The sequence below is a fragment of the Urocitellus parryii genome, chromosome 10 (genome assembly GCF_045843805.1).
Source record: "Urocitellus parryii isolate mUroPar1 chromosome 10, mUroPar1.hap1, whole genome shotgun sequence".
NCBI classification, from domain to species: Eukaryota; Metazoa; Chordata; class Mammalia; order Rodentia; family Sciuridae; genus Urocitellus; species Urocitellus parryii.
Window position 1 is genome coordinate 132856423 of NC_135540.1, and position 25586 is coordinate 132882008.

The 25586-nt window shown below is 41.0% G+C and overlaps 2 protein-coding genes across 2 annotated transcripts in view; both read right to left on the reverse strand.

Moving 5' to 3' along the window:
- Nucleotides 1-296: 296 nt before the first annotated feature.
- Med28 (mediator complex subunit 28) lies at nt 297-6227 on the reverse strand. Its single transcript, XM_026403083.2, has 4 exons — nt 6057-6227; nt 5256-5322; nt 3916-4028; nt 297-2439 (listed from the first exon to the last, which is right to left on the reverse strand). The coding sequence occupies exons 1-4, from the start codon at nt 6213-6215 to the stop codon at nt 2242-2244; spliced, it is 537 nt and encodes a 178-aa protein (XP_026258868.2). The 5' UTR covers nt 6216-6227; the 3' UTR covers nt 297-2241.
- A 4027-nt stretch (nt 6228-10254) lies between these two features.
- Lap3 (leucine aminopeptidase 3) overlaps nt 10255-25586 on the reverse strand; it is a 30414-nt gene continuing 15082 nt past the window's right edge. Inside the window, exons 8-13 of the mRNA XM_026403073.2 lie at nt 25271-25395; nt 18380-18468; nt 16355-16457; nt 13286-13365; nt 11241-11350; nt 10255-10822 (exon numbers count right to left, since the gene is read on the reverse strand). Of these exons, the coding sequence (XP_026258858.1) occupies nt 10633-10822; nt 11241-11350; nt 13286-13365; nt 16355-16457; nt 18380-18468; nt 25271-25395 (697 nt within the window). The 3' untranslated portion in view covers nt 10255-10632. The remainder of the gene's footprint in view (nt 10823-11240; nt 11351-13285; nt 13366-16354; nt 16458-18379; nt 18469-25270; nt 25396-25586) is intronic.

Below are 25586 nucleotides of genomic sequence, written 5' to 3' on the forward strand. Positions count from 1 at the left end.
CAAGCCTCACTCCCAGCCTCCTGTGACACTGTTTTGATCTACTGTCTTCCACTAGCTCTCAGCTGTCTGCCTTGTAGGTGACTGATCTAGGACCTAGAACATGTAGGCACTGCAGCAACAGGAGAGGAAAGCCCTGAAGAGGTGGGAAGGGTTGTCTGTGGGGTGGGAAGACAAAGGAAGTCCTGGAGCATGAACTCTGGTTTCTCCCTGAAGGACACAGCAGCACAGGAGAATTCCTACGTTCAGCAGTCAGCAAAGTGTCATTAAAAAAAGATGTTAACAAACTGACAATATTGGAAAATCATCATTTATTTGACGGATAACTTCTGAATTAATATAAAGAAATGACAGTAACTTGTATTTACATTCATTCAAAACATTTTCATTAAGCACCAAGTAGAACAGTTTCTGATCTTTTCACTAAAAACACTTTTATCATTGAAAGACTGCCTCAAACTTAGTTTATTTTGTGGGGGATGTGAGGGGAGGCAGGGATACCAAGGACTGAACTCAGGGGCATTCAAGCCACATCCCCAGCCCTATTTTGTATTTTGTTTAGAGACAGGATCTCACTGAATTGCTTAGCACCTGGCTTTTGCTGAGACTGGCTTTGAACTTGCAATCCTCCTGCCTCAGCCTCCTGAGCCACTGGGATTACAGGTAAGTGCCATCACACTGGGCATTTATTTAGGTTTTTAATCAAGAAACCTAAAGCTGCCAATCAGAGCTTCTATCTGGCATGAGATGACCAGCTTAAAACCCTAAGAGTAAAAAATAACTTTAAAGTTTTGACTTATATACTCCAACCAAGGGGAGATATAGGTCCACAAGCCAAGTATCATCCTTACAGGTCACAAACAAAATGAGTAATATGTACACACAAACTGAGTACAAAATACATGTTCCTGTATATTCCAGGGGAGTAATGCCCATTTCCCATGAGCATACAATACAGCAAGGAGCACAAAAAAAGATACCATTCACTAACCCACAAGACAGTGGAAGGAATAAAAGCCCTGTGCTCTGGATTGGAGTGGAGGCTTTGTGGACCAGATGGCATCCAGGCCACACCAGCAACATGAGTGGATATCGAGGCGCATGGGGAGGGATCTTCAGGGTTGGAAAGGACAAAATGAACCAAGACACAGCCATAGACCTACTGACTATTCAGAAGACAGAGGAGTGTTTATACTGGCTGAGGGATATAATCTAAGAGTTGCGTAAAACAGAGAATAGAAAACCTCTTCTGACAAGAGGGCAAAATACCTTCCCCACAGAGGATCCACATGCTCTCTGTGGAGGTGAAGGAGCTGGGGGATCACTCTGCAGGTCACCTCCACCCCAAAGCCCTAGGCTCTTGGAATCAAATCCACTGAACAAGAACCTTCCTTCATGTAAACTGCCTTTTCTCCAAAAAGTAAAATAAAAACACAAGCAAACAAAACAAAATTCAAAAGAAAAAGAATCAGACCAAGCTTTGACCCCTTGTCCATCATTTGTGTCCCAGCTGTCATGCTAGGGAGACTGGGTCTGCTGTTACTCACACTGGTTCATCACTACAAGGCCTCTAGCATGTAGTGCTCCCAACACACCTCCCTCAACACAGCAAACACCGCACAACACATACACTCACCCAAACAAAAGGCAGCATCAACTTAAGTATCTCTGCTAACCTAGCATACTTGAACCCTTTTTTCTGACATATTTACAAAATATCTGCACTCTGTACTGCTATGGAAGCATTACAAATGTTGCATTAGATTCCTCTTCTTGAGGTAGTTCAAAGTCTTGAGATAGCAAATTTACGTATTTTTCTGTACTACCATGGATGTGTAGTAATCATAAAAGACCAAAAACCAAATTCCTTCTCCCCTCATTCTAGGAGTACTTTAATTTTCCCCCTTGGATCATAACAAACTAACAACTGGGGGAAAAAAAAAAACTATATATAAACTACATAAAATTTTTAAAATAAGCAAAAAGCCAAGAAAAATAAAATCTGTGGAAAACTAAGTCTAAACTTTGCTACAGACAAAACAAAATGAAACCTCACTTTGTCTACCAAGCACTTTATAAAGTACTAAGTAATTAACAGCTCATAAAAATTGAGGAAATTTTTAGGTGGAGGTAAAATTAATACCAACTCCTTCTCTAGCAAACAGCTGTTCTAAAATGCCACGTCCACACAGAGAGGTCTGGAGGAACTGTCTGCAGGACGCTACCTTGTAGGCCAGACCTCTCTCAGGTCTGCTTCATAGGCGCAGGGATGTTGGCAGATGCCTGCTCCAGGTAGGCCAAGGAGCCCTGAGGGACCTCGGCCGGCTTTTTGTGCTGCACATTGATGTCCTCCAGCACCTGCTGCCAATGCCTCAGCTTTGTCAAGTGCTTCTGCACCAGCGCATCTTTCCGCTGCAACTCATTCCTTAGTTCTGAGACGTCCTACAGATGAAAGGGATGGAGTAAGTCAGAGGAAATGCAGGGGAAATAATAAAGTTCCTGATTAGTGAGGAGCACCAGGAAGCAAATTCAAAACCATTAAACCATATCAGCTCATTCCTCTACTTGACTCCACAGTTTGACTAATCTAAAGTAACTCTTCCAGTGAAGCTGACCACCTAATAACCAGAGCTTTTATTTTTAATCATCTTGTTAAGTAACAAAAGTCATAAAATTTAAAAAGCAACCCAGGGCTACTATAAAAACAAAAAATCGAATACTTTCTCATCCTGTTTCCCAGCCATCTAGCAGCCCTCCCTGTCCAAAGACTACAGCTGAGATTAGAAAATATTAAGGATGACAAACACATCAGCAATTGCTTGTAGGAATCCCCATCAAACCAGGTGCTGTGGTGCACATCTATAAACCCAGCTACCAGGGAGGTTGAGACAGGAAGATCACAAGTTAGAGGTCTACTGGGCAACTTAGCAAGACCCTGTCTCAATCTTAAAAAAAAAAAAAAAAAAAAAAAAAGGTGGGGAGCAAGGAGGCAGGGAATATAGCTCAGTAATCCCCAGTACCACAAAAAAGAATCCATACCACTGTCTGTAATTTCAGATTACAAAATATTAAAATTGCAGATTCAAGAGATTTTTACAAACACCAGCATTAAATCTTTTATTAAGACCTAGACTTAACCACACCTTCATTGTTATTCAAGTATTTTTATCAGGAAACAAGTTAGCACAATAGACTATTAAGAATGTCCTCATCTTATAATTCTCCCTCTCAACAGCTAGTATCGTAACAAAAAAGAACCTTTCTGATTAACTGGTCAGCTTCTAGGAGATACTTTTTTAAAACTATCAAAACCTGATAACTTCATTTTAGTGTTTCTCACTGGGAGCACCAAGGGCCGAGTTAGGGTAGGAGGATTCCTCAATCCTTCACAATGAGGAGACAGGTCCTGGTCGGATCATTCATTGACATTAAAGCTTCCTAGTCTTTGTGGCAACCCCAACGTATTTCCAAATGCCCCAGTCTAGAATCACTAAGACCCACCAAAATCCTAAGTTTTAAAGAACTCTGCAGATCATTTACTTTTTGGTTCTATGTGTGAGGCATAGGACAAGACAAATGTTCACAGTGCCTGTCCAAAGTGGGTCTCTATCTATATTAATGGCTTTTCACAAGGCAGAACTTTCTCTTTAAGAAAACATTTACTGAAAAAAAAAAAGGAAGAAAAATTTACTGTGAAAGCCAGTGTGTGAAAGAAGTAGGCAGAGTTACTCTAAAGATCTGCTCTCCACTCCTACTCCTGGTAGCCCTTTCTGTCCAGGATGTCATAAATGGTGACAACCAGCACCATTTCATATTGATCTATAAAATACAATTCACAGGTGTATTTCACATTAAAGCATAGATGGACCATAAGACAAAGTGTTCTTCCTAAAAGTTGAGGAAAAATTGAATTTGTACCTCTTTGATAACTTGCTCAGGTTTCTGAACAGACAACTGCAATCTTTTTTGTAGAAAAAAGCATTCTGTCTGTCTTGCAATATCCAGAAACTTCTGGATACATTGATCAACACCTTAAAAAAAAAAAGAAAAAGAAAAAGAAAAACATTTAAACATATATATCTTCCACATAAATGAATAGTCAGATACATTAAAAAAGCCCCTTCTTATAGATGTAATCTGGGATTTTAATCTTAGCCGTAGCAATATTAACTTAAAACTTCCCAGGTGTTGAGCAATATTAAAGAGCAGATAATTTGTAAGGTGGGTGAGGCAGTGTGTGCCTGTAATCCCAGCAGGGAGGCTGAGACAAGAGGAGGACATGAATTTCAAGGCCAGTCTAGACAACCCAGTGAGACACTGTCTCAAAATTAAAAATAAAAAGGGCTGGGGATGTAGTTCAGTGTTAGAGCACCAATACTAGGGAAAAAAAAATTTAAAAAAATATAATTTGTGCTTTTATCAGGAGAAAAAGAAACATTACACCATATGAATGCCATGAGGACGTCTAATTAAGAATATGGAGATTCAGGGATCATCATGATTTCTAGTTAAAACAGAACATTTAAAATATGGTACAAAAAACTCAGAACTGACTCTTCTGGAGACACAACACTGGGGTGAAGGACAAACATAAAAAAGATTTTTTCTCTGTAGCACCTGTTCAAAAGATAATATCAATCTAGTTAGAAGTGGTGGCACACTTCCAGCAACTAGGGAAACTGAGTCAGGAGGACTGCAAGTTTGGGGCCAGTCTTGTCAACTAAGCAAGACCCTATTTCAAAATAAGAGTCTGGGTAAGCAGTTCAGTGGTAGAGCACTACTGGGTTCAATCCCAAATACCAAATACCAGGGAGGGAAAAAATAAAAGATAATCACAACTTGTGGACTTTAAAAAAAAGCAATTCACAATTAATATTCTTTTCCTGGTACCAATATAAAAAGGTCATCAAAAATGGTTCATTCTTGGGCTGGGGATGTGGTTCAAGCTGTAGAGCGCTTGCCTGGCATGCGCTGGGTTGGATCCTCAATACCACATAAAAATAAAAAATAAATATATTGTGTCCACATAAAACTAAAAATATATATATATTTAAAAAATGGTTCATTCTTAGTGACACACATCTCAGTTAATAAAAAAAAAAAACCCTCAGCAGTTTATAAGGACTATCTGTATATATCTTATTCCCCAGAATAGTTCTCTTAGGATATACACAGAACTGAAACAGACGAAGCGTAAAATCAGCAATAAGGAATCTTGCTGAAGGCAGGGACACTGTCTACAAAGAGGGAATTCTTACCAGTTCGAATTTCTTCCTGATCGGTGCCATTGACATAATCCTGACTCACGAGAGAAGCAAAGCAAGCCTGGGATCAAAACATCAGAAGAAAAGAAAAAGATGGCATCTGCACACCAAAAAATCTTACTTCTGAGTAAGACATAACTTCTTCTGTGGTCATTCAACGAGTTGGTGCACATGCGACGACAATATATGCCAATGAAGATACTTTCCTTCCACCCGCACTCTGAGCTTCAGTTTCTCCACCAATAAAACAAAGCAATGGAACTCCATGGTCTCCCAGGTTCCCTCCCACATCCACAGGGCAGGATCTCAATAAACCCCTTGCACCCTGGGGAAAGCCACAGATCTCATGGGACGGCACCCAAATAGAAAAGGGAGCCCCAAGCAGGTGCCTCTGGGAGGGTTAGGTCACAAGGAAAAAGGAAAAGTTCCAAAGAAATCGTGACCTTAAAACTGAGTCTTGAGAGAAAACGGGGGCAGTGTAAGAGGGGAGCTCCTGGAAAGTTGGCGCTCGGAAGGGAAGCGACTCGGACACGGAGATGGGGACAGCCCGCGGGAGCCTGGAAGGGTCCGCGCTTGGTCCCTGGCAAAATTTTAAGGCGACGTGCCTCCGCCAGCCGAGCAGAGTACCAGCCACCCTCACAGCGTGGGCTCAGCAGGTGACTCACGATCTACGAGCCTAACTTCCCATTTGTAACTGGGTGTTGCGACGGAGGAATGAAATATCGGCCGACGCGCAGCTCGCATTTTGAGGGACGAAGGGAGGGCTGGGGACGAAGACTCCAAGTCTCGGCTTACCTCGAACGACGACTCCAGCTCGTCCACCAAGGTGCTGCTAGAAGTCCTCGGCGCGCCAGGCGCTGCCTGAAGAAGCGAAGCCTGGCCCGGGAGTCCCGGCGGGGGTTGCGGGGGGCCCGGCGGCTGCCCGGAGAACATACCACCTAGCGGGGCCGCCATGTCTGCGGTGGCGGGTCGCCGCCCACTGCGCCTGCGCGGAGCGGCTCCGGCCATTGGCCGCGCGTGGCCACGTGACAGGGCGGCCGCTGGGGCGTGTGGGTTGGGCGCGGGGAAACTGGATGCTCCCTCCTCCAGTTTAAGGCTCTTTCCCACTACCGCGGGTGACGCCTTCCTTTTCCTTGTCTTTGTTAAGTTTGTTGCAGAAAGCTCTGCCCTTGTCCCTGAGAGCAAGCCAATAAGGAGGACATGGTTTTGACAAAAAGGCTTATTACTCTGCTAGCAAAAGCTGGGATTCTGCCCATCAGTAGGAACAGGGGACTTTTAAAGAGGTGATTCAGAGAAAATTAGATTAGGAAGGAGAAGATCAGGGAGGAGAAGATCAGGGAGGAGAAGTCCAGGGGAAAAGTGGGGAAAGTTAGGGAAAAGAAGATCAGGGAGAAGAAGGTTGGGGAAAAAAAAAAAAAAAACCGTAAGGGATTCAGAAGCCACAGGGGAAATAGTCAAAGCATCAAGTGAACCCATTACAAGTACATGGCGAAAATGGATGGCTAACCGTTGTATGCAGAGAGAATTAGTAACCGCGGGGGAGCAGCCCGCGGGGGAGGTCGAGTTCCCTGTGGGACCCTGAGACCTGAGCGGAGGGACTTGGGCCGAGTCACGTTCGTTCTCCCTCCCAGCTCAGTTTGCCCCTAGGTAGAAGGAGTCACCCCTGCACTCCCCAGCAGTTACTGAGAGTTCACTGTCCCCGATGCTCATCCAGTCGTGGGTTATGGCGGGAATGAGTCAGGTAAGAGAAGCCACTGCCATTGTGGAGGCTACCTGTGTGCCTGGCATTGTTTTGGGTGGCTTCGAAGAGGAAGTCACCGTGATAATCTCAACAATTGCTTTTTGACTCGTTTATTATTTATTTCAAAAGCCTTCATTTTGGTTACCATGGAACACACAGAACTCTCCGTGTCTCAGGCACTATTTTATGATCTAGGGGTTACAGCAATCACCCCAAACTTCTGGAGAAAGAGAAACACGTAAATATACATATATATCAATATAAAGGTAAATATTAGGAAAAAAATTAAGCCGGGTGAGGGGATAACTGGTAATGGAGTGGTGTTCTTTGAGACGAGTGATTGGGGAAGACCTGAATTGGAATGATTGAAGAGTTAGGAGAGCTTTCTGGACAGAAGGATCCTGCCTGACTGGCATATTTAAGGAAACACAGGAAGCCCAACAGGGCCAGGGTAGAAAGGTCAGAGAAAAGTCCTTTGCCTGTTAGGCTTTAATCAAAGTCAGCCTCCCAGTCTAAATTAGACCCAGAACTCCCAGCCTCTTCTGTTTAAATTTCTTTACAGCATTTAAACATAATCTGAAATTAACTTGTTCATATAATTTTTTATTGACTAAATTGCTGACTTTTCTCCTCCTTTCCCCTCTTCTCCTGGCATCAGAGCCTTAGCTGGTCTTATTTATCCTGACCCCAATATCCAACTGTTTCCAATTGTGCTTGGCAAAGATAGAGATAATAAGTATTTGCTGATAGAAAGAATCAAAAGAAAAAACTAGGAGGATCTAGTCTGAAAATCTACTTTATTCTCAAGACACCTTTACATGTCTAAAAATTATTGAGGATCCCAAGTGTTTATTTTTGTGCATTGTCTGCTAATATTTGTCTATTAAAATAGAAAATTTTTAAAAATGCCAATTCACTAAAAATAATAAACCCATTACATATTAACATGAAGTTTTTGTTAAAACTATAACTTTTGCAAAATAAAAAAAAAATGGTAAGAAGTTTGTCATTATTTTGCTTTTTAGCAAATCCCTTTAATATCCAGTTTACCTAAGGGCCATATAAGTTGCCTGAGAACAACATCAATGGTAGTTGTCTGGGATTCACACCAGAGATTTCTGGAGACCAGTGAGGCAGTGATTTAGAAGAGTAGAAACAGTGTGCTATCTTTTTTTTTTTTTTTTTTTTTTTTTTTTTTAAAGAGAGAGAGAGAGAATCTTTAACATGTATTTTTTAGTTTTCGGCAGACACAACATCTTTGTTTGTATGTGGTGCTGAGGATCAAACCTGGGCGCAAGCATGCCAGGCGAGCGTGCTACCGCTTGAGCCACATCCCCAACCCGAGAGAGTGCTATCTTGTATTGGGGCAGTTAGACAGGTGGTAAGATATATAATCAGCTAAACTCCATGAGTTATTCAGGGGGTAGAAATCTAGTTGGGAATTGAATGCCTGATGTAATTTGAAGATAGGGTTTTTAAGCTCTTATTTCCCTAGGACCACAGCTAGGGGAGAAGCTCACAGCTCTTAAACAGCAGAGCTACCGCTGTAGAATATGGCCCATTACACAAGAAGAGCCCCAAAGAAATGGTCAGGCTAATTCCATCTGATTGATCTGCTACTAAGTGGTAAGAGAGTGGTTCCAGAACTACTCTTCTCCCCAGCCTACGACCTTGAAGAGTATGAGGATATCTAGGAATTTACTCTGCTGTAATCTTAAAACCTTTTAATTGCCAAGCACTCCCAAGATTCCATCAAGTTCATCTCTTATCACACTGTATCCTTTCTCATCTATTCATTCAACCAATATGGACACTTATCAGTGGTTTGAGTCAAGTAACATGAGCAGAGATTTAGCAATAAACTGGAGAGGTATGGTACCTACCCTCATCATACTTAACGCACTCTCCCTTTATAGCAAGGGTTTACAGAGTGTCAGTGATGGATTCTTGTGCTCAGTGCTGTGTTGGGAATACATAGATGCTCGACTTTGCAAATCTGGAATCTAATCCATGATCTACTTTAGAGTTCATAAATTGTCTCCTTACCTCCTTCCCCTTCTTGTTGTTAGAATAGCAACACAGCCGGCTAATCTCTGTATGCCCCCCCTCCCTTGCAGTAGCTATGGCTTACTCTGATTGACATAATCTGAGTATATATGACACTTCAGTGAAAACTCCTTCAGATGTGTAAACTGCAGTTGTACCCCTTTTGTCCTGCTTTCTTTCCTCAATTTAATGTTGCCTTCAACCACATCAGCTACCTGGACTATGAGAAAGCCTTCTACCAAAGCCTTACTAGCATTTCTGACTCGGAGTGTGTTTTTCGTTTCCTTCATAAGCCAATAGTTCCCACTCTCTTAGTCCATCTTTCCTGATGAAGTAGCTCCTGAACAAGGATACCCAAGGGAAACTGAACCCCTGTTTACTCACTTCTCTGCCTGCTTTCAAGTCTAAAATATACCACAAATGTGCACACTCATTTCCATTCCCTCTTTATAAACCAGTTTAGGTACATAATATCCTCTTACCTGACAAACATTTTTAAAGTTAAAAATAACTGTCCCCAACAGTTTTTTCTGTCAAATAGTTTCCAAGTTTTTTTTTTTTCCTTAAAAAGGGCAGAGATTCTATTCATGGATAATTTGATCCATCTTACACAAAAGTAATGGGAAGACCTTTTGTTCTAAGTCTGCACAAATGGAATTCTATTGACTGGTGGTAGTCCCGCAAGGTTAACAAATAGATACTCATTTATTGTCCCTTTCATGGTCTGGTTTCTTGCTTTCAAATAAATTCCATATCTGTTCAAGTCACTGAACTGAAAGTAAGCATTACAATATACTAGTTAAGCATGCCAGCTCTGGAAGCCACCCAAGTTTAACCCTTTGTTCCTTGACATCACTGACATTTTACTAAACCTGTCTCATGCCTCACCTTCCTCATCTATAAGGGATAATGCACCCACCTCACTGGGTTATTAAGAGGATTCAGTAACAATATATGAAAACCCTTAGAACAGTGCCTGGCATATTGGTGAAGTTTGAATAGTTGGTTAATACTATTATGATTGATTCACTTTGGAAACCACAGGCCAGGCCTGTTTCACAAACTAATAAGCTCACTCACCGAGTGTCCCAAAGTGATTGATAGCATTGAATATTTCCATCACTGTGCCCCAATTTAATTACTCTGGCCGCCAAAGAGACAAGTTCTGTTGTGGTAAAGTTACCGTAAGTAAATATCAGAGCCAAATCAGAACACCAAAACTTGGAGGATTTATTGTTTCTCACAATAGTAACTTAATTTGCTTGCATTTCTAGCATCACAAATCTGAAGTGCAATTTTTCTTCTCAATGAAAAACAAATACTTTAAAAAGTGATCAGGAAGTTTAAAAAAAAAAAAACTGATCATGATGTGTAGAATATCTTAAAAATCTTGCCAAAAAGATATTAGCTTTACTTTTATAAATCTTTGCATAAAATGAAAAATCAAGGCATACAAATTTCATTTAGTTTTATAGTTTTAAATACCATCTTTTGTTGCCTTTAAAAGATTTTTATTCATCCAAAAGTATTTTCAAGCTCCACTGTCCAATTTCAGACAAATGAAGGCATTTCTGAGTGACTGAGCTAAGCACTTTCTTGGCTGAAGCGGAGTAAGAACTCAATCAGAGTCCTTGTGGGCCTCCCAGTCATGCCTTTCCGCAGGTATGGGACCTCATCTTTGTTGGTCATCACACCTGCTATGTCCAAATGTGCCCACTTAGGATGAGTCACAAATTCCTTCAGGAACGCTGCAGCTGTACATGCCCCTGCAGACCTGAAAGAGAAAGCCTATGTCAAGGTGCATGAACCATTTCATCAATTCTTGCCAAATAGGTTCTATGACCAGAGAGCAAGAGTCAAAGTTACAGGACCAATTATGAAGTTAACCAGTAACTTCAGCAGTAAAGAAAAAATTTTGGATTCCTTTTTCCTAAGTAACACCTTCCAATATTTTCCACATCTTTTCCTTATCATTTGTTTACATGTAAAATATAAGCAAATGTGAAAATGTGCGAAATACTAAGAACCTGTTGGAGAAATACCTTGAAAAGTGTAGACATTAGAACTAAGCTTACAAGCAAAGGAAATCAGAGATTTTTAAAATTTTGTGTAAAGATGATAAAATTGAAAATAGTGATTCTTAGGCAACCAAGGATGATTGTAAAAATGAACATCTAGCTTGTTTTCCATACCGATATTTTCCAATGTTGTTAACATCAGCAAGCTGACAATCTATAACTTGTCTTGTATAATGTTCAAAGAGAGGCATCCTCCAAACACGGTCCCCTGTTTCAATGCTGGCCTAAAAAGAAAAAGATATGACACTCTTAAGTTAGGTTCTAGAAAATTCATAGTGTGCTTGATACATGAAGGAAAGAGCTTTTCTATGAAACTATAAAACAGGTATCAGGACAATGGTCATTACTGATTATTTAAGAATTATAGCTGAGTGTGGTGGTACATGCCTGTAATCCCAGCTACTCAGGAGGCTGAAGCATGAGAAGATCAAAGTTTGCAGTCAGCCTTGGCAACTCAGGGAGACCCTGTCTCAAAAAGAAGCAGGTGACAATGTGTGGCAAGAATAGCTCAATGGCGTAGCGCCACTTGCCACTTAGGTTCAATCCCCAGTACTGCGGTGATTATATAGCAATGAAAAATCCCACAGATCTGCAAGGAATTTGCTAAAGTCTCAATTAATAATCTGGTATTCTGTGTTGGAAACAGGTTTCGTAGGTTTGAGTAGAATGAAAGAGTTTCTGTGAGGCTGGTCACCTCAGTGTACTGGGGAAATGCACACCTGGACCCACTTTAATGTCCCTGACACAGGGTGACTTCCCTCCTGCCCTCCAATCCTTTCTTCTATTTCTGTCTTCTTCCTTCTCTCTTTCCTTTCATCATTAATTGAATTTCTGCACACCACTAAGTGTACTGAAACATTTGAGCCATCAAAGAGCCCACAGGCTAGCAGGAGAAATGTACACATAAACATTGTTTAACTCACTATTGCAAGAAGTCAAAGACTCAAAAGTGGAAAGTCAAGAAGCAGCAATATAAGCTATGGAGTCAGATCAGCCTGTGTAGGACATGAGCATGTATCAGATGTATCAGCCAAAGGATGAAAATGGCTGACTCCAAGAAAATAGACTGTAAGTTGCTGACTATTTAAAAATCAAAGTTATGCACATATAACTTTGATTTTTAAAAAGTCCAATGTTGTGATGCCGTGATGAGAGGGAGGGACTGTGGATACATGGGAGGCCAGAGGAGAGGTTCTGGCCCAGCCTGCAAGGAGAAAACAGAGATAAATTTTACAGAGGTTGAGAGGGCAGGCTTCACAAATGATGAGAAGACAGCTATGCAGGGGAAGCAGCGGAGGGTGAGAACTAAGTGTAGGACCTTAAATCAACTTCACAAATATGTTCAGAGACATTTTGTGTTTTTTCCCATAATTAAGTTCCCCTTAACTACTTGCTAAAAGGATGAATGAGCTGTCAGATGGACTTTGGAACACAGGAAAGAGACAGAGCCATCAATGGAAAGATGCAGGTGGGAGCCATTGAAACAGATGAGCTTCCCCATAAGCATGAGAACATGTGGCCAAGGACTGAACACCAATCAGAAGTGGACAAAGAACAACAGCTACCAAGGGAGACTGAAGCATGGTCAGAAGGAAACCAGAAGAGAAGATTATCACAGAAGCCAAGAGCTGGGTGTCTCCAAGAAGTCACAGGGTCACATGCTGCCTCGAGACAGGCTAGGTTAGATTAACAGGGTGCTAACAGGTGGAAACTGATGGCGGTGACCGACTGTGTGTGTGCACGCATGTGCATGTATGCTGGTGGTGATGGGATGGGAGAAGACTGTGAGTCCACCTACACAACAGGCTAATTGACTCCACATGCATTCATCAGAAGGCCTTCCTTTCTTCACAAAGCTGCTCTCATACCCTTTTCTACCTCAAGGATTCTCAACCTCAGCCATATTATTTGTAAGTTATCTTTAATTCATTCTGAGGCCACTGAAGAAGGTGGTGGTATTATGCCCATCATTTAGAGACATCTGTAGAAAACGTGAAGCCACTCAATCGAGTTTGTTGCTCTGGTCCATTTTCAATTCAAAGGCAAACCCACAGCATAAAAATCACTTTTAGCACAGGATGTGAACAACTATATCATTCAAGGGCTACAATAATTGATTCATCATCCCTATAATTTAGGTCTATGAATATTATACCCACCTCAAATAGTTTGTTCCACAGCCAGGATGAGTTGGTAAAGACCCCAGTGGCACCTGACCCCAAGGCTATGTCCATGGCACCTGTGAAAGACAATTCTCAGGTCAATTCCATTCTTCTGTCCAGACCAAGTGGGCTCCTCTGCCACTCAGAACAAAACTGTGAACTTAAACCCTACTTAATGGCTCTCTCATTGTAAGAAAGGTAAGCTTAGGAAATCAGTTCCATATTTAATATATTTTTATGTCTCTCAAACTAGAATTCACCTTTAAATATTAAGGAAAATGCAGAAAAGGAAAAGAAATACTATAAATTATCACCATGGATAACTGTTACCAATTTTGGTATTCCAGATTTTTTTTTTAGTATTTAAGATCATACTATATGTGTACAAGAATGTGTTCATCCTTTTATGCTTTAATATTTATTCCTCTTTTATAAACAAATGTGTGAAAGTATCTTTAATGCTTTTGGAACAGTCCTTTGGATGGAGGTATCATAATTACATACTATAGGCACAGATGCATCTCTAACTTTTTAGTACTTTTAAACACATATTAGTAAATATCTGGCTTTGCTGCCTTTTGTAAAAAACAGAAACAGTTGTTTTTTTTTTTTTTTTTCAGAGAGAGAGAGAGAGAGAGAGAGAGAGAGAGAATGAATGAATTTTTAATATTTATTTTTTTTAGTTCTCGGCAGACACAACATCTTTGTTGGTATGTGGTGCTGAGGATCGAACCCGGGCCGCACGCATGCCAGGCGAGCGCGCTACCGCTTAAGCCACATCCCCAGCCCACAGTTGTTGTTATTGTATCATTTATTTCATCTAATTTCCTTCTCCAACAAACTTGTGTCCTATTGGCTGACTTCTTTTAAAAAATTAATTTACATTCTTAAAAAATCAAGTTGAAAACAAGCTTTCTGTTTTCTAGGTACACAACCAGAAACAGCAGCTTAGTCCTGCCCTCTTGGATGCTTAGCTCCAGCAGTCCCATTTGTTATTTGCCTGGTCCCGTCTGTAACTTCTGGGCAGGGAATGTCTCTGATTCTGACCATAGACTCAGGGTCTAGCACACTGCTTGGCATAATGGAGCTCAGTAAGTAGCTATCAAAAGGAAAGAGCAACACTGTCTTTCAGAAATGGGACACCACATGGAAAGTCAAGGTACACAGCACTGAGCCTGCCAACACTAGGGCCCTGGAACGTTAGAGGACATAAGCACTGGAGTTGGCAGAGGTTCCATAGTTTCACATCTATGAGCATCTGCTCTCTGCAATGTGAGGTTTGTCCAGGTGTCCCCTTAATCCCTACCTGTGGCTTTGCATCAAACTGCTCATCAGCATTTCCCCTAAGGAAAACTGAAACTTCAAAATACTATTATTTATGCTGCTTGACAAATTTTATTTAACTATATAGTAAAACTTCCCATTTTCTTATATTTCTTTGCAGTCAAGGTTAACAGTGGCTGCATGACATACACTGAGGGATCCCATATGCCTGCATGTGGAAAAATACTGATACATATCTCTGATTTAGAGAACCAAGTTAGACCCACATATCATTGTTGAGCTGGTGGCCCTCAGCAGTTCTGCACAGCACCACAATGATTTAAACTGATTCCTTTCCAGGGAAAGCGGTAGTGCTTTTTTAGTATCGGGTTGCTCTGTGTCACTGGGGTGTTGAATTGTACAATTTTTCCCATGAAGTTATGGTAAATGCCATTAGTTATTATTTAATAGTAAAGAACCATAAATTACAAATCACTATTTGAAAGTGATGCCCCATATAAATTCCTGTGATTCTACATGACATTGGGGTAAATTCAATTGGTCTGTGTCATTTGCTCCTTCAAGCTTCATCACTACCTCCCAGTCGCTTCGTAAATCTCTCTCTCCATTACAGCTATTGCCATTATCATCTACCACCTGAACTACAGTAATCACTTTTTAAAAAACAATAAATTTATTGTTGAAATTTTCAAATATATACAAAAGCAAGGAAAATAATATAACTGACACCTAAGTACCCATTACCCCACATCAACAATTATCAACTCCTGGCAAACTTGTTTCACCAGAACCCCACACCTAACATTATTTTGAAACCAACTGCAGATACTGTATCATTCATCCTTAACACACACCTATATCCACATCCACAAAACTCAACAACCACAACCCAGCCCATAAGCCTCACTGGTTGGCGCATTTCTCCTGGGGTCCTTCTATAGCCCATTCTTCACAGTGCATGCTGGGAAACCTTACAGGGTGCAGATCCAACCAAATCATCCCTGTACTTAGCCCTCCTCAGTAGCTTCCTGCTGCACTGACTCCCCCTGTAATATGCCACCTACCATAGCATCTGCCTCACAAGCCACACAGCATATCTCGGCCTGAACACTGCTGCCCCCCAGCGCCCCACAACATGGCCTTTGTGCACGATGCACCCTCTGTTCACCTCTTCTCCACTCAGACCCCAGGCTCAAGTCACCCTTCTTAGGATAAGAGGCCCTGCACACGCTGACCTGATCAAATCCCCAAACCATATAGGCTCCCTCAGGCTTCCTTTAATTCCACTTCCTTGTGCTTGTCGCCTGCCACTTTAAACCCTCAGTGTGATTGTCTAGTTACTGCACTGTTTCCACTAGACTACAGGCCTCACTTATGTTCTGCCCCATCGCTGCATCCTTAGCCATCAACACAGTCCCAGCACATAAGAGGTGTTAATGCCTGCTGATTGTGTCAACACCGTTCATATGGCACTGTGACAAGTGGTGCTTACTCTATGTCTATGCTCCATCTCTATGACGGGAGTGGGGGTTCACATTATAGTCTTCAATACCGTACTTTTCAAGTTAATGGTATTTTACAAATGTAGTCACTTGTCTCCAAAACATTTCTATCAACTTCATAAAAGTTTTTCACCCGTTTTTAAATTTCTCAGAAAAAATGAACATTAACCTCAAACAAAAATGTAGTACCTTCACTTAAAAAGAAAATGATAAGACATAAATATTTAACATGATAATTGGGATCATAGCTTCCTTCCAACAAAAACAGTAGGGGTCTGACCTGTTAAGGTGGCTGCGTTGATGATGAGTTTTGGATTAAAGGTATGTGCGTAACAGAGCGCATCGGCCAGGATGAGCCTCCCCTCAGCATCGGTGTTATCAACCTGCCAAGAGGGAGATCAAAAAAGGAGTGAGACATCAATGTTTTTGGCAGCACAACTCACAATAGCCAAACTCTGGAACCTACCTAGATGCCCTTCAATAGATGAGTGGATAAAGAAACTGTGGTACATATATACAATGGAGTATTACTCAGCAATAAAAGAGTTTAAAATTATGGCATTTACAGGTAAATGGATGGAGTTAGAGGAAATCATGCTAAGTGAAGTAAGCCAATCCCCAAAAATCAAAGGCCAAATGTTTTCTCTGATAAGTGGATGTTAATCCATAATGGGGAGGGACATGGGATAAGTGGAAGCACTTTGGATTGGGCAAAGGTGGGGAGGGGAGGGGCCATGGGGATAGGAAAGATGGTGGAATGAGACAGACATCATTACCCTAGGCACATGTATGATTGCACGAATGGTGGGACCCTACTTCATGTACAACCAGAGAAGTGAAAATTTGTGCTCCATTTGTATACAATGAGTCAGAGAATTCTACTGTCATGTATAACTGATGGGAACAAATAAACTTGGGCTGGGGATGTGGCTCAAGCAGTAGAGCGCTGGCCTGGCAAGCATGCGGCCCAGGTTCGATCCTCAGCACCACATACAAACAAAGATGTGTCTGCTGAAAACTAAAAAATAAATATTAAAAAATTCTCTCTCTCTCTCTCTCTTAAAAAAAATAAATAAAATAAAAATTTTTTAAAAAGGAGACTATAGGAGTAATGAATATAAAAACCAGGCAATTATACACCAGAATTGGATATAAAAGTGAGAAAAAGCTTGGATGACATGTCATCAAGATTCAAAAACAGGTTTGTGCTGGGCACCCTGGTACATGCACGCCTATAATTCCAGCTACTCAGAAGGTTTGAGGGAGAGGGATTAAAAGTTGTAGGACTGCCTGGAAAACATAGCGAGACCCTATCTCACAATAAAAAATAAAAAGGCTGGGGATGAGGCTCAGTGGTTAAATACTTCTGAGTTCAATCCCTACTATCATAAATAAACAAATGAAATGAAAAAAGTAAAAAGGGCTGGGGATGGAGCTCAGTGGTATAGTACTTGCTTAGCATGTGTGAGGCTCTGGGTTTAATCCCCAGTACTGCAAAAGGAAAAAAAAAAAGTGTACTTATAATAGTGGAAACACTATTTAAGAGTGTTTTTCCTGCCTTGACTATTCCTAATATTATTCAGTCTAATCTGGAAAGCAAATAAAATTCATTAACCCCTGTATCACAGCTAGTAACTTAGGGCTGATGACATGGGAAGATGAAATAAGTAGAAAAATGCCTTTCCACTTTACTAGCAACTGTTATAACTCATTTAATGAGGGGGAAAGTAAAAAGATTTCTGAAAACAAATAGGCTAAGTACCTAAGAAAGATACAGCTAAGCAGCTCTGGATCTTCGGGCCGAGTCTCTTTGGCAACCCTTCCTAATTGTACTGTTTTCTTTTTAGTAGAGGCCCCACCATCATGGGCAGTGAGTGAGAGCATGCAGGCCCACACCATGGGGACCTGCTGCTTGCTACCAGGTCTCCACAGTGCAGAGCCCATGATGCAAGACAGTGTTTCCCACCTGAACCTTTAGAATTGGAAAATGTTTTCATGGCACAGATATACCCAGAAAATAGCCCACATTTTACTGCTTTGCCAAACCCTGCAAGCCTGGCTACAGATTCATGGTAATTTGCGTGTAGAGCATACAGGAAGTGAGAGGAATAATCAAGGCAGGAAAAACACTCTTTAAAATTCTCATTGAGAAATACAATGACTCTGCTTGAAAAACTACTCTGCACGGAAGATACCACCCTCCCCAGAGACGAGGGGCCCTGCTTCCAGTCACACTGCAGTTAGGTGGCCACAATGGGGTTCCCTAGAAACATGTTGGGGAATGGTGCACCCTCCAGTCACAAACCTGGATGGTCTTCCCATTCTTGGCTCTAACAACATCTCCAGGCTTGTTGGCCTTGCCACTGGGCATATTCTCACAAAGAGGAGCCAAACCTATTGGAAAAAATATTTGAGAGAATATGGTTATGCTGGGTCCAAACACACCACCCATGGGACAGGAGGCCACTAGTGAGCCACCAGAAGCATGCCCACAGATGCCACCTTAACCAACCAAATTCCCTATCACCAATGACACCAATGATATATGTTCATCAACAGCAGGAAGTACATGCCACCTTTATAACATTCTTAGCACAGGCCTGACTTGATTTCAATGGAGAAAAAAATAAGTGCAAACTGTGGAAGATCATACCAGCCAAGACTCTTCAAAACTGCCAGCGCCATAAAAGAAAACAGGGCAGAAAGAGAATTCTTGACAGAGAAAACTAAAGAGACATGGCAACCCAATGCAATGTCTGATTTTTTTTTTTATTAGCTCCTGGATTAATAAAAACTAAATATAAGCAAAATATACTTTTTTTAGGTAATTGGGACATTTGAATTAGATTATTATACTCACCCTTGGAAAAGATAATAGTATTATCATTATATAGAATGTCCTTTTTCTTAGGTGTTGGGAGCTGCTCTGGAAAAACATGCCCTTAAGTCCTGAGCAAGAGATATCGAACAATTATTGGGCCCCGAAATAACTTTACCACCACTGGGATAATGAGGAGTGGCTCCAGGAGTAGGCAGCGCCTGGTGGGGTTGAGTTACATTCACCTGTTCCTTGGTAATCCTATCCCTTTGCCCTTTTTGGGATGGAATGTTCCATGGAACTTCCCCTTGTGTGTCCCCTATATAAGAAGAATTCCAATAGCTCTCTCTTTCGAGGGATCCCTAAGGTCACACAGCTGACCCGGATTTTGAAAAGGTACTTCTGTGTGTTTACATACATTCTTTGCCGTTTTCTTAAGTTACTGGGAATAGCCAAATTTTGTGAACCCAGCATTAGGTCACCAACTCTGATAGATGCTAATAAATGGAGGCACAGCTTGGATTGTTTTAGGGTAGTTGATAAGATGTATAGGGTTAAAGGGTAGCCCTCTCTCATAAGCAAGTTTTTTATGACTGTGAAACTATTGTGGAATTTTTGTGTTTTGAAACATTTTAGATAAGAATTTTTGGATTTATGTACTGGGAATTAATATTTAGAGAATGAAAGAAGAGAAAATAAAATTGTTTTCATTATGGGACATTAAAATTCCAGAAGTTTTCCGCTTCTAAAAAAGCAAAAGTGTTTTTTTTTTTTTTAATTTTTATTTTATTATTACTTTCTGGAATTGTTTGGGCAATTTAAATTAAACTAGTGGATCTGCTGAGCCTCTCTCATTACATCCTTACCAAGGATCAAATCGGGTGAGCTATGGCCTAGCTGTTCAGCAGATACAGGACTCTGGCTACTGTTCCCTGTGGAGCCACCAGCTGGTTCTGCCCCTTTTGGGGCCTGGTCTAGCCAAATGCAGGCTGCTCTGGGGCCCGCTGGCACCAGCATTTGCCACTGGGACCCAGTTTGGGGGTTTGAAAATTTTTTATTTTTATTTTCTGGAGTGCTCGCAGGCTACAAGGAGGAGCTACAGGACGGGAACCACCCATAGCTCCCCGCCTCTCCAGAGAGCGCTAAAGCTGGCGCGATTCCCAGAGGCGGGATCCCAATGGCGGCTGCCTGGGACTCCGCCTGGGGCTCCGCAGCGGGATTGGCGGGACGCCCAGGCGGTTGCAAGGAGATTTGCAATGACAAGGGACAAGCAGAGCAGCCCAGTGCAACACGGCCTGAAGGGACACAATGCTGACCGGGCTGCAACAAGGATTCAAGGAGATGAGGACACCACTACTGCTGCCCAACAAGCTGCCGGCTCTCCCAGGAATCCCGGGTTCTGTTGGAACATCCCCAGGAGCCCCGACGAGGCGCTGTCCTGGAGAGATTCCAAGCGGGAAAACACAAACAGATCGGTCAAAATCCAAAAACCTGAGGAAATGCTGGGAGCAACACGTGGCTTTCCGGTGGAGTTGATGGCAGGGAAGGGACACATTACTGGTTTGTGATCCCACTTTAGAGATCCGACAGAGTGCAATCTACTCGGAAGGTCTGGCGCTGACTTCCCACGCTTGCCCGCCCGGTCGCAGCCATGCACGCGGTTTCTCCCCGGGCGCAAAGCCCTCTCCAGCGCGGGGAACTCAAGCGGGAGACACTGGCACAGGCAATGGAAAAACGCTAGCTGGCCAGGGGCGCAGGCATGGCAGCGGCTGAACGCAGGGTCAGCCCAGCTCCAGCGACTTTCACCGCGGGAGGAGATGCGGCCACGGGAGGGCAAAGATGCGGACAACCAAAGAGCCTTCATTACCTTCGCACAAACCCGACCAACTCTAGGCTTCCCTGGTTACTAAGGCAACCGCTCATGGGAAGCCCTTGTGCACGACACATGGCTATGCGCACATGCTGCCCAGCATGGCGAAATACAACCAGGACTGCTGGGGTCAGAAAAACAATGCATGAAATAATACCCCAAAAATTTCAGGCAAACTAAACTCTTCAGCCACAAGGCCAGGGTAACATGGCAGATAAGTCCCACCTCCCACATTTTTCATAGGTTTCCCATTTGTCCTTCCACTGTCAGGCAAGCAGAGCTTCTGGGCCAGCCTCCCAATTACTAAACTGTAGTTTCTAACTAACCTATAATTGCTAACTTTCTGCAGGCTAGTGAACGGAGCTGCAGAGCCTGAATGTTACTTAAAAATGTCCACTTGTCAATACTAAGGAAAGATTTCTTTTTCAGACAAAATATAGTTCAACAGGTTTCTATGTTGCTGCCCTAATCCTAATGTGTTCTCAAAGCTAAATAATATTGATTTTATCCCATGTTCCCTTAGAAATTCTTTACGGTTATATTATTAAAGAAAATTGCAGAAATAATGTAAGACTTATAAGAGATAAAAGATACATATGCTTGCTTATGTTTTACTTTTGGACACTGTGAGGATGCATTTTGCTCATCACAGGAACAAGGCCGGCAACTTAAGACAATTGTCTTACAATGTTCCCGTGATGGCCAAGAAATCCTTCCTTTTCAATTCTAATTATGTAATTAAAAAAATAAGTAAAATATAAGCAAGGATCTTATTTCAGCTACATCACGTGATGTCACATGTAAGAGTACACTCCTAGTTAAAAATAATTTAAAATGGATCCAAATATTTTTAAGAACCATATGATTTCATAAGATAATTATAAACTAAACATTTTATTCTTAATATATTTTTCCAGTTACTTAAATAATCTATACTCTTTAATCCATAGGATAATTAAAATATGTCTATTTGTTTAATATGTGTCCATTTGCTTCCAAATGTTTTTCAATAGAAAACACATAATTTATACCTTTTATACATGCATTTATCTGATACTCTGCCGTTTATAGTTACAGATAGAGATAATACAATCATCAAGTAATCTCTAATTCTCAAATTATTGTACAAACTTTTATAAGATGATAAACAGATATGATTCTGTCAACAGAAATGTCCAAGGGCTTTAACTATATTTTCATTGAGATATTTCTTCTCATGAATGTACAATAATTTGTTTACTAAGATTTATAGAAATTGTTCCAAGGTATAACCAAAGAATTCTAGAAAAGGAAAAGAAGATGCTTCAACAGAAAGGATACAGTTTGGAGGAAAAAAGAAATCATGTTTGGATTAAATAAAAGAATCATTATATGTTTAAGACTTTTATGGTAAAAAAGATTTCCTTAATAAAGGAATCTTTACATGATCATCTAGAAAGTGAGATAAAAGGCCAAAGTAATCAGAAGACAGACTTGTATGCAGCTGGATTGACTATAAATATATAAATGATCAGTTTTACGATGTTTCAGGCCTTACCCCCCCCCCGATTTTATTGTACTGTTATGAATCAAAATTTTGCCCATATATTGACATGATAAAAACCTATTGAAACGTTGAAGTTGAGTTATTTTTATTAAATAAAGTCATTGTTTACCTAGTAATTCTTACTGTTTAAGACAGTGACCTAAAGCCAAGGTTCAAACAACTGAGAATCCATCCAGAGATGTCAGCCCTAACTCCTCCCATCAAGAAGAAGAAACTTCAAAGGATGAGGGGAAAGAAAATGGCCCAGAGAGACCCAACAGTGAAGCTACCCTCATGGAAGATGTTGAAAAATCTGAGGCTGCAGACTGAGCGGATGATCCAGCAGCAGAAAGAACTAAGTCTCCAGCTATGATGCTTGCAGCAATACTAGCTCTGTTGAGCTGCCAAGCAACTGGGACACAGGGAGAAACTTATTAGACAAATTTCTAGATCCACCTTTAGTACACTCAGGTGTGTACTGAAGAATCCATCCCAGTATTTACTAATGACTCATACATGATGGGAGGATTTACAGACACCCATATTACTCCCATCCATGGGAATGGAGTTAATTATTCTGGCTATAGTGGTCAGCTACCTATGTGGTGATCCCGCAATAAACGATAAATGTGCTGCCTGTCTAAAAGTGTCCTTTGAGGAAAAGACAGCAGTTGGAGGGACTAGACTAGCTAATCGTACTGGCCTTGGGGATTCAAAGCCATATATTAGAACAGTTATTAAAATGGGACTGTCTAATAACAAGCCAATCATTTCTGCAGAACATCCACTAATATACCTCACTGTCCTAACCATTCTGCAATAGAAATTGGCACATTCCCTAAATGGATGGATTGTATAAATACCTTGCCAATACAGCATAAGTTATCTAGAAATAGTGGTATATTTTAGACTGGTCTCCTAGGATTGACAAAAAACAATTACACAAGGGCGCTGCCATGACCCCTGAAAGATTTGTTAGTAACACCTTGACCTTCAGCAAAGGTGGTATCAAGAAAGATGTTTGGTGTTTGATTGCAGCCTCAGAATTTTTACATTTTACTGACAAGCGTTTACCTGACCTTGTAGGCAGAAATTATAAGGAAGGTTCTTTTTATGGCTTGCAAGCCTGTTCAATCCCTTTATGTTTTAATTACTAGAGATGTGAAAGTCGAAAGATGATAAATATCTTGTAGCGATATTTAACTAATTGTATCATCAGATATAATAGAAGGAAGGGAACACTGATGCTTCACCAGCCCTCTGTTGTCTTATTGCCAGCTAGAATCTCAGGGCCATGGTTTGCTGATGCTGGTTTTCAAGTCTTACAACAAATATATGCCCAGTTGATTAGACCTCAGCTAGTTCCTGTACTTGTCATTTTAGGGGTGGCTGGCTTAGTTTCATTTATTGCTTCCATGGTCACATCTTGGGTAGCCATATCTCAAAATATTCAGCATGCAGATTTTCTTAATATTTTGGCTCAGAACACTTCCAAAGCTCTTCATAATCAGATCAATATTGATGAAATAATTGAAACTAAGATAAATGTTTAGAAGCTATTGTCATAAATATTGGTAATGAGCTTTCTACTTTAAAGTTCAAGGAAAGACTAAAATGTCATGCCAATTATAAATATGCGTGTGTTACTGCTGCCAAATACAATGCTTCCCAATGGGATTAGGAGAAAGTCAAAAAACATTTATTAGGTATTTGGCTGAACAATAATAACTGCTTGGATCTTTTGGAGTTATATCATCATATTCAAGATATACAAAAAAGTAAGATTGATTTTTTTTTTTTTTGGATCCTACCTCTAGCTGATCAAATACTTCAAGAGTTAAATGGTTTTAATCCTGGAAACATACTAAAACATTCTGCATGGTATATTATTGTACTGTTCTCTTTGCTATTAATCCTGTCTTATATTGTAATCATTGGATGTCATGCCTTCAGAACAAGAATTCAAGACCTTGTGATAGCAACTCATCACCTGTTTTTTCAAAGAAAGGGAGCCCCTCTGGAAATACACACCCTCAAGTCCTGAGCAAGAGATACTGAACAATTATTGTGCCCCCTACCTCCTCTTGGATAATGAGGCATTACCCAGTAGGGTTGAGTTACGCTCACCTGTTCCTTTGTAATCCTACCCCTCTGCCCTTTTTGGGATGGAATGTTCCATGGATCCTCCCCTGTGTGTCCCCTATATAAGAATAAAGAATTCGGTAGCTCTCTCTTTTTCCATGGACCACTAAGGTCACAGGGCCATTCCTGGATTTTGAAAAGGTACTTCTGTGTGTTTGCATGTTTTCTTAAGTTATTGGAATAGCTGGATTTTGTGAACCCAGCATTAGGTCACCAGCTCTGATGAGACATGCTAAAATATTCAGCACACATCAAAAAAAAAAAAAAAAAGATCACACATGTACGTCAGACACACTTGCATTCTACCTTCCCCATGCAATGGATGAGACACTGGCTAAGTCAGGTAACCTGAGCCTTCCTCCCTTCTTCTCAAAACTTGGTAGTAGTAATGCTACACACTCTCAGCATCACTGGCTGTGGAAGCTGGCATTCTGTAATGCTAAGAGATGCCATTGTACTAAATGCTTTTTCTGTACCAGGCAATTTCTGTGTATCAGGCATTTAATTGGCCATAATCCTATGAGACCATCCATAAATGAGCCAAGAGTGCCCTTTGACCTGACTGCTGAGCAGTTTCCACTGGAGTAAACCACAAACTTGATATACATGCCCCTGACTGCTAACCACTTTTTGCAGAAGTAAAATCAATTCCAGTTACAGCTATTAGTTGCAAAACACATTTAGCTGAATCAGCTTGGACATAAAACACTTAGCTTTTCATCAAGCTATTTAAAAATTGTCTCTTGATCTTTTCAGATCAGAGAAAGCCATGTTTGTTGTCTCAGTTCAAGCATCTGCTGGGTTCCAGAATCTCAGAGATACAATCCCTTGCCCCACTCACCTATGATATTAATAGGCAAATTGAGCTTCGCAGCAGACACAATGGCTGAACAAATTGTGGCAGCTCCTCCCATGTCAGCCCTCATGAGGTCCATGCTTGCAGAAGGCTTGATGGAGATGCCACCACTGTGAAAGAAAAGGACAGCTGCAACATAACCATATAAAAGCCCACACACCTGCCAAAGAAACTCATATTTCTCAACTTAGAATCTCAATGTTGAATTATTTTAATATTGAAGACTTTATAAAAGATACAAAATAATTCTAGATAGGTATCATAGCTCAATTTATTTATATTTGAATAAAATTTAAGTAGT

Coding starts and splice junctions, on each gene's coding strand:
- Med28 (XM_026403083.2), bottom strand. CDS start 6,215: ATGGCGGCCCCGCTAGGTGGTATGTTCTCCGGGCAGCCGCCGGGCCCC. Junction 5,323..6,056: donor AGCTGGAGTCGTCGTTCGAG/GTAAGCCGAGAC, acceptor TTTTGATCCCAG/GCTTGCTTTGCTTCTCTCGT. Junction 2,440..3,915: donor CTGAGCAAGTTATCAAAGAG/GTACAAATTCAA, acceptor TTTCATCTGTAG/GACGTCTCAGAACTAAGGAA.